This window comes from Ascaphus truei, chromosome 5, assembly GCF_040206685.1.
Source record: "Ascaphus truei isolate aAscTru1 chromosome 5, aAscTru1.hap1, whole genome shotgun sequence".
NCBI classification, from domain to species: Eukaryota; Metazoa; Chordata; class Amphibia; order Anura; family Ascaphidae; genus Ascaphus; species Ascaphus truei.
Window position 1 is genome coordinate 210,027,765 of NC_134487.1, and position 15,203 is coordinate 210,042,967.

At 39.8% G+C, this 15,203-nt stretch overlaps 1 protein-coding gene across 1 annotated transcript in view; it reads left to right on the top strand.

Moving 5' to 3' along the window:
* HSPA9 (heat shock protein family A (Hsp70) member 9) overlaps window positions 1-15,001 on the top strand; it is a 35,686-nt gene extending 20,685 nt beyond the window's left edge. The window contains exons 10-17 of the mRNA XM_075601633.1: window positions 84-293; window positions 1,352-1,579; window positions 5,314-5,418; window positions 6,376-6,493; window positions 8,849-8,943; window positions 10,727-10,819; window positions 13,540-13,680; window positions 14,155-15,001. Of these exons, the coding sequence (XP_075457748.1) occupies window positions 84-293; window positions 1,352-1,579; window positions 5,314-5,418; window positions 6,376-6,493; window positions 8,849-8,943; window positions 10,727-10,819; window positions 13,540-13,680; window positions 14,155-14,223 (1,059 nt within the window). The 3' untranslated portion in view covers window positions 14,224-15,001. The remainder of the gene's footprint in view (window positions 1-83; window positions 294-1,351; window positions 1,580-5,313; window positions 5,419-6,375; window positions 6,494-8,848; window positions 8,944-10,726; window positions 10,820-13,539; window positions 13,681-14,154) is intronic.
* Window positions 15,002-15,203: the final 202 nt, after the last annotated feature.

Below are 15,203 nucleotides of genomic sequence, written 5' to 3' on the forward strand. Positions count from 1 at the left end.
CTTTTAATATAATTGTTAATTTGCCGTAAAACCGCTCTTTAATCTGTTCTATACAAGTAATGCGTTTAATTACAATATTGTAGACGGACATTAATCTGCCATATGTTACGATGGATGCCTCTGGACCGAAGCATTTGAATATGAAGTTGACTCGTTCTCAGTTTGAGGGAATTGTTGCTGATTTGATTAAAAGGACTATTTCACCGAGCCAGAAAGCTATGCAAGACGCGGAAGTCAGCAAGAGCGACATTGGGGAAGTTCTCCTTGTTGGTGGAATGACCAGAATGCCAAAGGTAAAAATTGTAACCATCAAAGTAATGGCTTGTACGATCAATGGCGTTCAAGTAATACTTCACTCTACAGGTGCATGACGAACTGTCAACATCCACCACGAACAATCCGGAACATACAGGATGAGAAAAGGTTCACAGCACTTCAGTTTTAGGCAAAAGCAAACTTAATTTTTTTTTAATGAAAATATAAAAAGTACTGAATTGTCATACGTTTTGGGCCTTCCCCAGCCCATTGTCAAGCTTCTAATGCAGTCACACTGAAGAGTACTATCATCATAACAGGCACAAAAGGTCAGCATTGGGTGGCAGAGGCCACCATCTTGAAACTCCTCCTCCCCCCCCCCCTTCCCCTCCCTGAAATTAGTTTATTAAGTGAGGTAGCTCTGCTAGACAGCCAGTTGATCACAAGAGTCTGAGAGGTGCATAAGTAGGCTATTAAAAATAAAGTGGTCAGTCCAACCTCCATTGGTGAGGCGCAACTCTCTAGTATCATACGCATCTGCCATTTAGGAACCATGAGGACCAAAATTACTTTTAAGAAATGTTTGTGTTTGGTGCCAAAGTGATGGCGCCATAAGCACCCATACACTATATGTAGCAGTCTTCTATGTGACTGCATTAGGAGCTTGACTGAAGGCAGCTTAGGGCCAAATGGTCACCCATTTCAGTACTGAAATTAAATAAAACTTTGACCTACAATTGGAGTGCTGTAGATGATCCTCCTTTTTTTTCCATCCTGTATGATTTATATATAGATATAAACAGATGAGATTTTCAAACTCTATGTAAAGTTTAACACCTTTAAAAGGTTGTTACAATAGGCACATTTTATTAAATTTACAAGGTAATTGTCATTATTCATAGAGTGGTAAATTGTAAGGCCAATGACCCCAACCTTTTTGCTCTATAGTGACTTAGATATTGTAGTGGAGGTTTGCAGTATGCTACAAATTTGTGTAGTTACACTTCTTTCCTTTCAGTTTTGTAGTTGTCTTTAGTATTTGTTGGGGGGAAAGTGTGTATATTTCTCAACAGATGTATGTTTTGCTTTTATGTAGGTTCAACAAACTGTGCAAGACTTGTTTGGTCGGGCACCAAGCAAAGCAGTAAATCCAGATGAAGCTGTTGCCATCGGAGCTGCTATTCAGGGAGGTGTTTTAGCTGGTGATGTCACAGATGTCCTGTTGTTGGATGTCACTCCTCTGTCCCTTGGCATTGAAACACTCGGTGGAGTCTTTACCAAGCTGATTGGCAGAAACACAACTATTCCAACAAAGAAAAGCCAGGTAACATATCTGTGTACACATTATCCAGGACAAAAGTCAAAGGCATGCACTGAACGAAGGAACACAGCACCACGCAGACAAGTAGTGTCAAAATGAGTTTATTGTAGTCACATCCAATGTTTTAGACCCTTTATGGCGCCTTGATCAGTGCATAGTGACAATGGTGAGAGGGCACGTAAATATAAAGAAAACTGGAACCTGTCCTGGCATCCAACATAATAAAGACCTGATGCATACCGCCTTTGTATACATAGGTAGCCAGATATAGTTAACAGTGAAACTAAAAATAAACTTAAAAAAACACAAGCATATCTAGCCTCATTTGGGCGGTATGGTGCCAAACATGACCGGTAGATTTAAAGGAGCGCTAAAACCTCTATGCAGCAATAAGGATGTGGATACATCTAATCGGTAAAAAATAAATGGGAAAAAAATATATATATATGTCTACAAATAACCAAAAAATCTACTCGCCACCTAGTACCACATGTGTGCTGCTTGGGCCAATAGGAGTTCGCCACGATGTTAAATCCACTCGCCCGGGGCATGCAGATGTTTAGGTTTGTAGAACACTATATAGATAGATCTATCAGTGGCAATATTAACGATATACCAGAGAAAAGAATCCCCTATAATGAGCACTTTAAATAATAATAAAACCTTAGTAGGTGACCAAGTGGTACTCAAATGATAAATAGCCAGGGTGATCCCTCAACAGGACCGGTTGAGAATGAAGTAGTATGATTCGAAGTTAAAAACAATAACTTTATTAGGAGTAATACTCAATAAAACTAAAATGATTGGTCGCGAACCTAAATAACAGAAAATAAGTGCCTACAAAACTTGGCGAATTAAAATGGGGGTGTCTAACTTCACGGACTTCCTGTATAGTTATGTCAAGCAAGTCAGGTAAGTATTAGATTAACTTCACGTGAGTATGGAAAAAAAAAATTAGGTTATGGTGGGTGAAAAACCCTCCACCGTATAGCATATAGCACCTAAGTCTTAAATTGCAAAGCCAGTACAACCAACCTCACGCTGAGGCCCCGCTGCACACGGCGACCTTGCTTGCCGGCGGCGCGTGCAAGTCACTACACCGCGATCTGCAGTCTGCAGCTGACTTTTCAGCGTGTGGGGGGGGGGGGCGCCAAGACAGGTCAGGGGCGCGGCCATGACTGGGTAATTTCCCGCTCCAGGCTGTGCGGTCGGTCCCGCTGATGTCACAACCCCCCCCCCCCCCCTCTCCCTCCAGCTCCCCACAAACCATAGCCGGGGAGACAGTGAGCGGATCTGTGTCCCGTCACCCCCTCAGCAAACACGGGGTGAGGGTAGCCGCCTCCCTCTTTCCTGTAGCCGCTTCGCTCCCCCTCGTAGCCGCTTCGCTCCCTCTCGTAGCCGCCTCGCTCCCCTCATTGGCTGACTGCCGCGCACCACGTGACACGTCAGAGCTGCAAATCACCAGGAGCTTGCAGCTCCGGCGGGCTGGCGCGTCACCGCACGCAGTCAGCCCTGTCAGAAGGAGGCAGTGGGGACCAGCACCCTTTAGGTAAGGGGCTGAGACCCAAAAGGTCGAAATAGCGTTCTGGGAGTTGGTTTACTGGCTTTGCATCTGATCCCAGGCTGTGTTTAAAACAGCGAGCATTTGCTTAGGGTTCCATGTAAAAATGGATTTAAGGCAAATATGGCAGTGTGCTCATTTGCATGTTATTTGCCAGAATCGTGTGTGTGTGTGTGTGTGTGTGTGTGTGTGTGTGTGTGTGTGTGTGTTCTAAAGTCGCCATACAAACAAACATTGCCATACTCACTGCATTAACCTAAACGGAAGTAGTGCGAGAGCTATGGGATCTACCACTGCCATACATGTAATATATCGATCTGATTTACTTCTGGTTCTAGTCTGTATCCTAGTAAAAGGTAAAGGAAAGGTTCCTTAAAAACAGTGCTTCAGCAAAATGGGGTACAATGGCAATGGTTGCTCAAAAATGTAGATGAACAGGTTAGGACAAGGTTAATTAAGTAATACAGAGTATTGGACCCAGTGCATCATGAAGCAGGGAGTGATATTAAAGATTAATCTGTCTTTGATGAGGACACATTTATAATGCTAGAAAAGCACCTCACCAGACAAAAAATCTCTCTTACCTGCGGCACTGTTACTGGTCAGCAACTCCCCTGAATCCATGAGTGGGGAGAATCAAACTCTTTTGGAAACCTTGATCCATCTTGTGCGTGCATCACGCTGAGTAGGTAAGTATATAGAAAATTATCCAAGGCTAGCAGCGGAGCACAGCTGAAGGACGGGATCAACACCAGCAATGAAAGGGTTAAAATTCTTCTTTATTGTAACATGGTGCAGTGGGGGAGACAGCAACAACTCTTTGTGTAGAGTTGTTGCTGTCTCCCCCACTGCACCATGTTACAATAAAGAAGAATTTTAACCCTTTCATTGCTGGTGTTGATCCCGTCCTTCAGCTGTGCTCCGCTGCTATCCTTGGATAATTTTCTATATACTAGTCTGTATCCTGTCACCATTCTCCCTCTACCCCGATGAAGGTCCCATAAAGGAAACAAAACATTGGATTATGTAGACTACGATAGTCCTTTGGACAGTACTTATTTGCGTGGTACTGTGTTCCTTCATCTGTTGCATGCATGTGACGATAGTCCTCGTTATTGTTGTGTGTGTGTGTCAAAACTAGATGTTGAAGGTGTTCCCCATTATGCATGCTACGTATGCATGAGAAATGAAAGGTATTCATTTCAAACGGACAATGTCCCTTCAGTCACCTGTGCTTTTGTAGTGCTATTTTCTGTTATGTAGCAATTTACTTTATTTTGCATTTATGTATTGATTTAAATACATTAATTTATGACGACACGTAGATTTCTAAAATTGACATTGAATTAACTTTGATAATATGGAATAAGTGCGAAACCATTAACTCTTATTTGGCCCGGTTTCTGTATTTCTACACTAAAAACATTAGAGCTTTAACAACGAACTTTCAAGAGCAGTGTATGTTTTTTGTATTTGCTATAAATTTAGATTTAAATTTTTTACCTTCGTTATGATTCTGGAAACAGAAAATATTTTTACTTGAAGGTGCAATTCATGACGTTAATTTTTGAACACTGGTTTGAAGCAGCGGGTCTCCGGAGCAGAACCACGTTGATTTCAGCTCTGAGTCCCCACTGATTCTAGAGATGCTCATTTTTGTTGACGGTAGCCACTCTGGCTGGGGTTAAAGCTCATGCGTCACATGGGCTAATAGGAACCCGAACCGGATGGTGTCACAGCCTCATATTGGCCCGCAGGGTGCGGGTGCTTTGAAACTCCACCAGAACATGAACCCTACTACGCAGAGCTGCTACCGGCACCCTCTACGGAGGAAAGTATCTCCGTAAGCAGGGTGCCCCCAGAATTGAAATGAATGGGGTTTAGCTCTGGAGACCCCCTGCTTCAGTCCAATGAAAAAAATAAATTTAAAACAGCTTGGATTGACGGTTTAAGAGAATCATTTTTATTTTATTATTTCACTCCACTAAGCAAATTGTAATACCAGTATACTGTAGCACTTTTAGGGCCAGTTTTATTAATTGGAGCTTATTTAAGTCTTCGTTCTAACATCTTGAACTGTAATTGAATACATATTTGATGATTTTACAATTAAAACCATTGCACCATAAGAAAATCTAAACATTACAGGCATTTTAATTTTGTTTTATATTTTCAGGTGTTCTCCACCGCTGCTGATGGACAGACTCAGGTGGAGATTAAAGTGTGTCAAGGAGAGCGCGAAATGGCCAGCGACAACAAACTTCTTGGTCAATTTACACTGGTTAGTTACTTTAAAGAAAAACGACATGTTTAGGTTCTCAAAATAATAAAGATTCAACATTTTAAGTTTTCTTCGAATTATTTGTTTTAATGACCAATAGGAGTGATGTTTGAACATCATGTGATTTTGTCAAATAAAAAAAACAAACTTAGAATTGTTAAATGATTTTATAGTTGGTTTGTGAACGTACTAAGCTGAGCAGGGATTTTATTTAATCTACCCTCTCCCTTTAAAGATAGTTTGGCAAAAAAAAGATCTCCAGAGCATCCCCTTTTTGGCTCAATCTGAATCAAGTAGCTCTTCCGTACACATTTAAAGTTTTACCTCTAAAAACAAGTTGTTGGATAATATTTTTCTCAATACTTACTTATTCATTCATCCTTTGCCACATCATTGGTGGGTCCCAAATACTTTTCTGTTGGCTTGTCGGTGAGACTGACCTGGTGTCCATATTTTATTTCTCTGACCAACATTAACCCTTTGAATGCCCGCAGGGCCGTGACACGAGCACCACGGCCCCTCCAGCACTCTGATCACAACCGCTGCTCTATAGTTTGCAAACACGACAGATCAAAGCTAAACTTTTTCAGAGGCTGTGAGGAATGTGATGTATAATGTAAAAAAAAAAAAAAAAAAACCCCATCCACCACTTTATAATAAAAATGTAAGCATTTTTTCCCCGAAGGTAGCAATTGGTTCTAGTTAATGTATTCAGTATAACCCTGTCCTTCGTTCACTTGTGTGTATAAATTATGTAATTTTGTCTGTTTTTTTTCGTATTTTATTGATTTGCTTGTCACAAAATTTAGACCTCTGCTGGGTATAGGAAAACCGTAATGGTTTACTTTACCAGCTGTCTCAGTGGCCTGTAAGCCATTTCAATCTGGGCTGGTATGTATTTAAAGTGGAAGGCAGAAAACACAACTTTTACCAGTGGAATATTTTAACTTCTTTTAGGTTGGAATGCCACCAGCACCTCGTGGAGTGCCACAGATTGAGGTCACTTTTGACATTGATGCCAATGGTATTGTTCATGTTTCAGCGAAAGACAAAGGAACAGGCCGTGAACAGCAAAGTAGGTTTTTATTGCTGGATTTTCTGAAGATTTGTTTTCTTGTCTTGATTTGTTTTTTTTTAATATTTTTTTTTAACAATCCATATGTACAACTTTTATTTTTAGGATGTCATCGGTGTGTAAGCAATTCTTTACTGCAGTAGTATAGTATACAAGACAAAATAAGCACATAGATGGGGACATTAAAAATAGAAGTTGCTGTGTTAAGCAGCCCAACTAGATTTTTCTTTTTTGTGCCTTATATGGGCTGATGAAACCAAATTTGTCAAGATTTATATTTTTCCTACCCACAGCTGAACACGGTTTAATTCCACAATGTTAAGAATGATTACGTATGTCCCTGTGGTAGCCAGTTAAAACCAGAGACGAACATGAAACACAGACAGAGCTCAATGCACATCCAGCGAAACTTTATACACGGTACAGTGCCTAAATATACATGTATAGATATCTATTAAATAAAATGGTCTTTTAATTTAACATTTTGGCCAAATTGTTGTAAGCCCCTGAGCCACTGCACGGCAGACCACATCTGATGTGGTCTGCCGTGCAGTGGCTCGGGCTTACAACAATTTGGCCAAAATTTTAAACTAAAAGACCATTTTATTTAATAGTTATCTATACATGTATATTTAGGCACTGTACCGTGTATAAAGTTTCGCTGGATGTGCATTGAGCTCTGTCTGTGTTTCATGTTCGTCTCTGGTTTTAAATGTATATTGCCATGCTCAATAGCACTCCTCTGTGACACTTATAAGCTTATATATATGTTGTGGTTATTTTGGGGGTTCAATATGAGCTTGTGGGTGTTCTGTATGTTTTACCTGTGGTAGCCAGTACATAAAGCCTCAACACTCCTGCATCCGGGTTCAGTGTTGGGACTTTCTTGGGACGATATCAGTCTCTTTATTTTTTTTTCTCTCTACTACGTGGAGGTTTTGGCGAGTTATTTGAATCTGGCTGTTACTTTTCCTTTCTCCGTTATGGATTGTACCCTGCTGCTCACTGAAGATGCAGTGGAGAGGAGGCATTAGACAGAAGCATTTGAATAGATCTCAGCGTTTTTTCTGGACTTTATTCCAAAACAGATTAAAAAATTGTGGGTCTCGAGCACGCGCATTTTAAGCGAAACTTCTGTCTCTTGTCACTGTTTTGTCACAGAAATTGAATTTGTGTTGGTGATGTTTTTAATTAAAAATCAAAATACAATTTCCTTGACCAAACACAAAGAAATTTGACTTGGAACGTGTGTGCTCGGTACACACCCCCTGTATTAACTGTGTGACTGGCGCTGACGGCTGCCGAGCTCCAGAGGCCTCTGCAGATGCGCACCGGAGACCGGCATTAGTATTCTTCTACGCATGTGCATATCAGCGCCTCTACAAGCGTGGAGGGGGACGGCTCTCGCTGGCTGTGGTCAGAGCCTCTGCACATGCGTTGAAGGGGATAGCTGCCAGTGTGAATGTGTTATGATGGCGCCGCTGATGTATGCGCAGAGATGGACGCCTCCGCACTTCTACTAATGACCTCGGTCAGCGCTGGATGCCTCAGCGCTTCTACTGATGGCTGCAGACGACTGTGGGTATGGAGGCAAGTGTTGGCCTCATCTGCCAGCACTGACGTCACTTCCATAACCTACTTCCGTCTCCTGGAAAACTGATTTGGTGCCTGCAAAGAAGTTTCACTTCAAAAACCGCTTTTGCTTTGATTGCATGGTTAGGAGGCACCGATTCCCAAAAGTGCTCTGGCCATTGTTGGAATTCTAGTTTGTAGCCATGGGGCTTTGACAAAGGGCTCGATCCAGCATTATTAAAGGTTTAAATTTCAACATCCGGAGCTTTTCTCTGCCAAGTGACAATAGATCTATATCCAGCTTTTTTAAAGTAACCCAAACTTTTAAGCACCAAATAAAGCCCCAGCTAGGAAGTGTATTGACAATCAACTAACGGTTTTCTTTTGAACCACATAAAGTAACATCAAATAAAATGGTGACATTATATTTTTTTTTTTACATCCGCAAAAAGTATGTTGAGCTTCAATATTGTGAAGAGAACTGTCCCTGAGTTCAGATTCTCTGCCAATATATATTTTTGCATGAATCACCTGAGACTTAATTAGACATATTTCCATTTTGTAAATCTAGTTATCTGAAATGTATGCTATTTTGATACCATGCTGCTTGTGTGTCCTATCCTGCTACATTCTGTCATTGAACGAAGACTGGTGATGATAAGTTAAGGCAATGTTTGGACAAACTATCTTTAAAAAATTTCAAAGTAAATTTCTTTTCAGTTATTTAATTACATTTACATTTAGGACCACCTCTCTGACCCCAACACTTTTTTTGTTTTGTAGTTGTTATACAATCTTCTGGTGGCCTCAGCAAAGATGATATTGAGAATATGGTCAAGAATGCAGAAAAGTTTGCTGAGGAAGACAGAAGGAAAAAGGTTAGTTATGAAATGTTTTTTCATAAATCTAATAAATTTGCACTTCTAAAGTAAAAGTTCAATGCTCTCCTCTTAGTAAAGTGAATAAAGTTCAGTGGAGGGTCAAAATATAAGATTGTAATCGGGCTATAAATTTTTATTTATTTATTTTTGTTTTAGGCCATTGTTTGGCTTAATCTCACTCTCCATTTTAATTTCCTTCGCTCCCTCTGTCTGCCCCCTTGTCTACGCATTGTATCACATTGCCTCTATCAATTTCTCACCACAATCCATCCCCCTACCACTGCAGAAGCTCTTCCTGTGGCTTTGTAGGGATTGTGGAAGTCTTTTTATTTGGCTGGGGACATGAAGGATCCAGCCCTACATAGAACAACTTCCCTATTTGCCTTCATCAGTTACTTTGCCTCTCCCCAGACATGGCAATCAGTACCTGAGCCTCCTGTAACACTCCACATACAGGAAGTGGCTTCCTGCAGCTGCTTGCTCTGCACTTGAACTTGTATGGGATAATGGGACAGAGGAAACTGAGCCAGCTGCAGAAAGCTCTGGTACAGATGTATAATTGCATCTGGTCTCTATGGGAGTTTTGGTGCCAATGGAACCAAGATCCGAGCACAAATGACCACAGGAATGTCTGCTCCTTCTCAATATGGCACAGGGGGTTAACAATGCAATGGAATGTTTTTTGGCATGGGGTATTTTATATGTACGGGTGTAGTAGGACTTAAGGTCTCTGTAGCCGTGACTGATTGTTGTGGTTCTGGAGATGGTGCTGTCACGACATCGCTGGGGGGTTGGGCGTCTATGCTCCTGGGTCCAAGGTGAGGGAGGGGGCTGGAATGTTGATTTTATCATGTTTTCAAATAATAGAAAAATAGTTGCAGTCTGGTTTTAAAGGAGCTGTTGGTTATTCCTATTCATTTTTTTTAAGTGAAGATGCTGGATTTTTTATTTTATATATATATATATATATATACATACATACATACATACATACATACATACATACATACATACATACATACATACATACATACATACATACATACAGTGTTCGACAAACCTATACATTTGCTCGCCCCGGGCGAGTGGATTTAACATCGTGGCGAGCTCCTATTGGCCCAAGCAGCATACGTTTGGTACTAGGTGGCGAGTAGATTTTTTTGTGATTTGTCAACCACTGTGTGTGTGTGTATGTATATGTATGTATGTATATGTATGTATATGTATGTATATGTATGTATATGTATATATATATATATATATATATATATATATATATATATATATATATATATATATATATATTATACACACACGCTTATAACGCGTTTCAAGCGTGGCTCCCAATTTTTGTATTTATGAATACTTTACAACACGATTTATTGGTATCTTAAATACTTTATTGTACAATGCATACAATTGTACATTATTTCCAACGTGATCCGCTTATAGCACAATGTTATTCTTTGGACCTTGAGCACAGCGTTATAAGGGGGTTGAGCTGTACTCTGGTCTTTTGTGTCTGCTATGCATTTTCAAAATCTAGTTCCCCTCAATGCATAGACTTTAAACCACAAAGGTGTATATTTAGTATTTTTCTACACTGAATGCAATACTTCTAGATCCTTTTATAAAGTGCAATAACACCGGTCTGACCATTATTGCACGGAGAGCCCCATTGACTTTAAATGTGGATTGCTATGTTGGATCGATCGATGAGATCGCGCTTCATAGAATAACAGCCGCAATATTTTATTAATGTTATGCTTTTTGTTTTTAGGAACGTGTTGAAGCAGTAAATAATGCGGAAGGAATTGTGCATGACACCGAATCAAAGATGGAGGAATTTAAGGACCAACTGCCAGCTGATGAGGTTGGAATTTTTTTTTTTCTCTCTCGTCACTTCAACAAAAAAGAGTACATTTTATAGTTCATAGACAGGCTTGATTACTAGCATGATTTAAACAGTCCGATTCGAACAGAGACGCAATTATTTCTGCTATTGTGGACATTGTTCAAGACACTTCCAGAGTATGCAGTTGCAAACACCGTAGTACAAGAAAGCAGCTAGACGAGTTGCAATAAAGTAACGGCTATATTTCATGTAGTGCTTTTCTCCAAGTGGGTTCCCGTGCATCAATCTGTTTTAAAAGGCTGAGCCACTCCTTCAGCATAAATTAATCGGTATTTGAATGACTAAAGTTTAAAGGAAAGTAGAATTTAAAACTTGTGAGGAATGTTTCACAAAAGTTTGAAGAGGAAGGTACAAATGATTGCAGAATGCATTACTGTATTTCGATATTCCTGTAGGATACAATGTTATAATATTTTACTAACTTGAATTGTATTCTGTTTGCACGATTTCAATGTTGACTTCCTGCAATTTGGACCTATTTGTTTTAAAGAAAGGAGCTGTGGTTTTTGTGCCCTAGCTCTTGTAGTAAATTGACAAGATATAACCAAGTGTCTTTACCTACAAAACGACAGAACAGTTTATTGACCATTGGTTATATTATTCTGTATTATAGGCTAAAGCAGTAAAATTCAGGGCATTATTGGAAAACCCTGCTCTCTGATTGGTTAAAATTCCGGGCATTACTGATTGGTTAAAATTCCGGGCATTATCTAATCAGTAATGCCTGAATTTAAGCAGCAGAACGTGTAGTTTTCAATGTGTTTATTTCCAGCCAATCAGCTTTCAGAACAGCTGAGACAGGGCAGGGGATTCGTCTGATTGAAGTAACAGCTCTGAGACAGGGCAGGGGATTGGTCAGGACGTATCAGCCATGGGTTGACTCCTCCCCCTCCCGAGCTGACTGAGATTTTCAGTTGAATTGGGGGGGGGAGGGGGGGCAGGGAGGGGAGAGAGAGTCTGCAAAGCAAATAAGTGGCTGTCTGCAGTTTCTTTGTGGCTGCAGTGTGTGTGTGTGTGTGTGTCAGTAGCAGTTTGTGTGTGCTGTTGTAGAGGTGTCAGTGTCAGTGTCAGCAGCAGTGTTTATGGGTGTAGCGTGTGTGTGTGTGGGGTGTGTAGAGGTGCTGTGTTGTGCTGTAGAGGTAGGGGGGAGTGCAAAGTTTAGTAAGTGGCTGCATTTTTTTAGTGTGTGTGTGTGTGTGTGTGTGGTGTGTGTGTGTGTGTGTGTGTGTGTGTGTGTGTGTGTGTGTGTGTGTGTGTGTGTGTGTAGAGGAAGTGCTGTGTTGAGAGTGTAGAGGAAGTGCTGTGTTGTGAGTGTAGAGGAAGTGCTGTGTTGTGAGTGTAGAGGAAGTGCTGTGTTGTGAGTGTAGAGGAAGTGCTGTGTTGTGAGTGTAGAGGAAGTGCTGTGTTGTGAGTGTAGAGGAAGTGCTGTGTTGTGAGTGTAGAGGAAGTGCTGTGTTGTGAGTGTAGAGGAAGTGCTGTGTTGTGAGTGTAGAGGAAGTGCTGTGTTGTGAGTGTAGAGGAAGTGCTGTGTTGTGAGTGTAGAGGAAGTGCTGTGTTGTGAGTGTAGAGGAAGTGCTGTGTTGTGAGTGTAGAGGAAGTGCTGTGTTGTGAGTGTAGAGGAAGTGCTGTGTTGTGAGTGTAGAGGAAGTGCTGTGTTGTGAGTGTAGAGGAAGTGCTGTGTTGTGAGTGTAGAGGAAGTGCTGTGTTGTGAGTGTAGAGGAAGTGCTGTGTTGTGAGTGTAGAGGAAGTGCTGTGTTGTGAGTGTAGAGGAAGTGCTGTGTTGTGAGTGTAGAGGAAGTGCTGTGTTGTGAGTGTAGAGGAAGTGCTGTGTTGTGAGTGTAGAGGAAGTGCTGTGTTGTGAGTGTAGAGGAAGTGCTGTGTTGTGAGTGTAGAGGAAGTGCTGTGTTGTGAGTGTAGAGGAAGTGCTGTGTTGTCTAGAGGTGTGGGTGTGTGTGTACACAGAGGGGCGGCAGTGTGTGGATATAGATATCTGCCGTGTAAGCGTATATGGAGGTGGTTTCCTGTATTTACCATTTTATTTTAATAAAATAAGCTATTTAACTATACAAAAGTCTATTTTTGAAAAAAGTCTACATTTAGCCTATAATAGTAGTAATCCCCTCAGAACAGGGCATTACTGGCCAATAATGCCCTGTTCTTTGGGGATTATTACTTAAATAGCGTGTTGCTCTGGTACTTTAAGAGCAATATCCACCAGTTTTAAAAACCTATTTATGCTTGAAATATTGTCCAGAATGCAGTAGCATTCTTGAAATATCTTTTCACTTATGTAGCATTTTAGAAGTGATTTGGCCTTGTTTTAATGGGATTAGTCTTCAAAATGACTAGTCTTTTGAAAAACAACTGCATTCTTCAACGCTAAAAATGTATTCTGTTTCCTGATGTAATAAGAATTGGCACTATGGTTAAATACATTTACTATAACTTTTGAAGGAAACAAGACAATGTTCATCTTTAAGAATGTGATATTGATATATATAATTTTTGAGCACTGCTACTGTGAGATGAATGCAAATATCCCAAAATGTTTGTAAGAACTTTTTTTTTTTTTTAACTACTTGTATGAACTTAATCATGTTCTATTCTACAGTGCTAATGTTCTAGTAAAGAAGTTGTGCAGGTCTCATTAATATTCTGATTCCATTTTGTTCCTATAGTGCAACAAGCTGAAGGAAGAGATTAGCAAAGTGAGGGAACTCTTGGCTCGCAAAGACACAGAAACTGGAGAGACAATTAGACAAGCTGCATCATCCCTCCAACAAGCTTCTCTGAAACTCTTTGAGACTGCATACAAAAAGGTAGGTTTCATTGGTCATTATTTGCATGGTGAGTTAGTAATTTTGGTCTGCCTTTAGGATTTGACAAGGCTATAAACTAAAGTTTGAATCTACTTGCCTTCCTAATTAGTTCATGTACAGAAAAGCTAAGCTAAAAATGTTTTTAAACTTCAAGCAAAATTAAATAAATGATTGGTTCCTTTGAATTGTCTTGTTTCCTATTGAGTTATTTGCATTTAATGTTCAAAAAGGAACATGCATACAATTTATACAAGCTTCAACTTTGCAAAACCATGTATCTTCATTTGTTTATAATTCTTTTGGTTCAAAATGACAGGCAGGGCAGTACCTCTGTATTTATAAGGGGGTGGTGACCTAGAGAAGATGTTACTTCACTGATGTGTAATAGTGTAATATAAATGTATGGTCATTAATTGTCTTACAAGTGACTGGATTTCTATTAGTTTCTAATGTTTTCACTTTGACCTTTACCAGATGGCATCGGACAGAGAGGGCTCTGGAAGTGGGGAACAGAAACCAGATCAGAAGGAAGATAAACAATAAATATGCCTCTCAATGAGAAGAAAGGAAATTAGCTTGGGAGCAAAGCTCTTCACAAGTATCCTGAGCAGAAATGGGCAAAAGTCAATCTTTTACTGTGTTTTTGCAGTACTCTATATAATTTCTTTATTGTATTGATTTAGTTCTATGTTTACTTTTTATTTTTTAGCTTTTTTTTTCCCATATATTAAAAAAATGACTAATTTTCTATGTAAAGTTCCATATGTTCGTCCATGGTTTCTCAGAACATGTGGGGAAAGGGTTTATTGTATACTTCAAAGAAATTCTTCATACTGGACTATGGGGGGTGCTGCCAGTAAACTATGTGGATGGAGTAAGGAAGCTTGCTCTCAAAACAGAATAAAAGCAGTATATCCGCTTGCTAGACTGTTGTACATTTGGAGTATTTAATTTTCTTCATATTTCGTGTTATTGAAAGTCTTTTTTCATTTGTTTTCCGAATATGAATCGACGTGGGTTTTTTTTTGTTTTTTTTAAATACATACAATTCATTTGACCATCCTATTTTTATCAATAAAATTAGTCCTTCTACTGAAGCTTTCTTTTAAGGGAGGGGGGGGGGGGGGAGAGAGAAACTATAAGAATTATAATAGTATCCAAAGAGTAGGTAAGTCAACTGGTTATACTTACAATTTTAGGCCTTTGTTGCACTTGTTAAGAATTGGAGGTATTCTCACATGGTGCACAAACATTTTGTAAGCAACAATGTAATGGGCTCATTTAGATTATATAATGCTTAAAATAAAGATTTGTCAGATTATTTTATTTTTGATTCTCTTTTTCTCAATTTTAATGTTCTAAACAATTGAAATGTTGCTATGGTGTCTACTTGCACACTCCCCTTGCTGAGTCTGATCTTGCTGGTCTTCTTTTAATCTCTTATATTTATTTATAAAAATGTACCAGTAAATACATGGAGAATTCTCGTTTTCAAATGTCCTGGGCGCAGACATCTGACAATA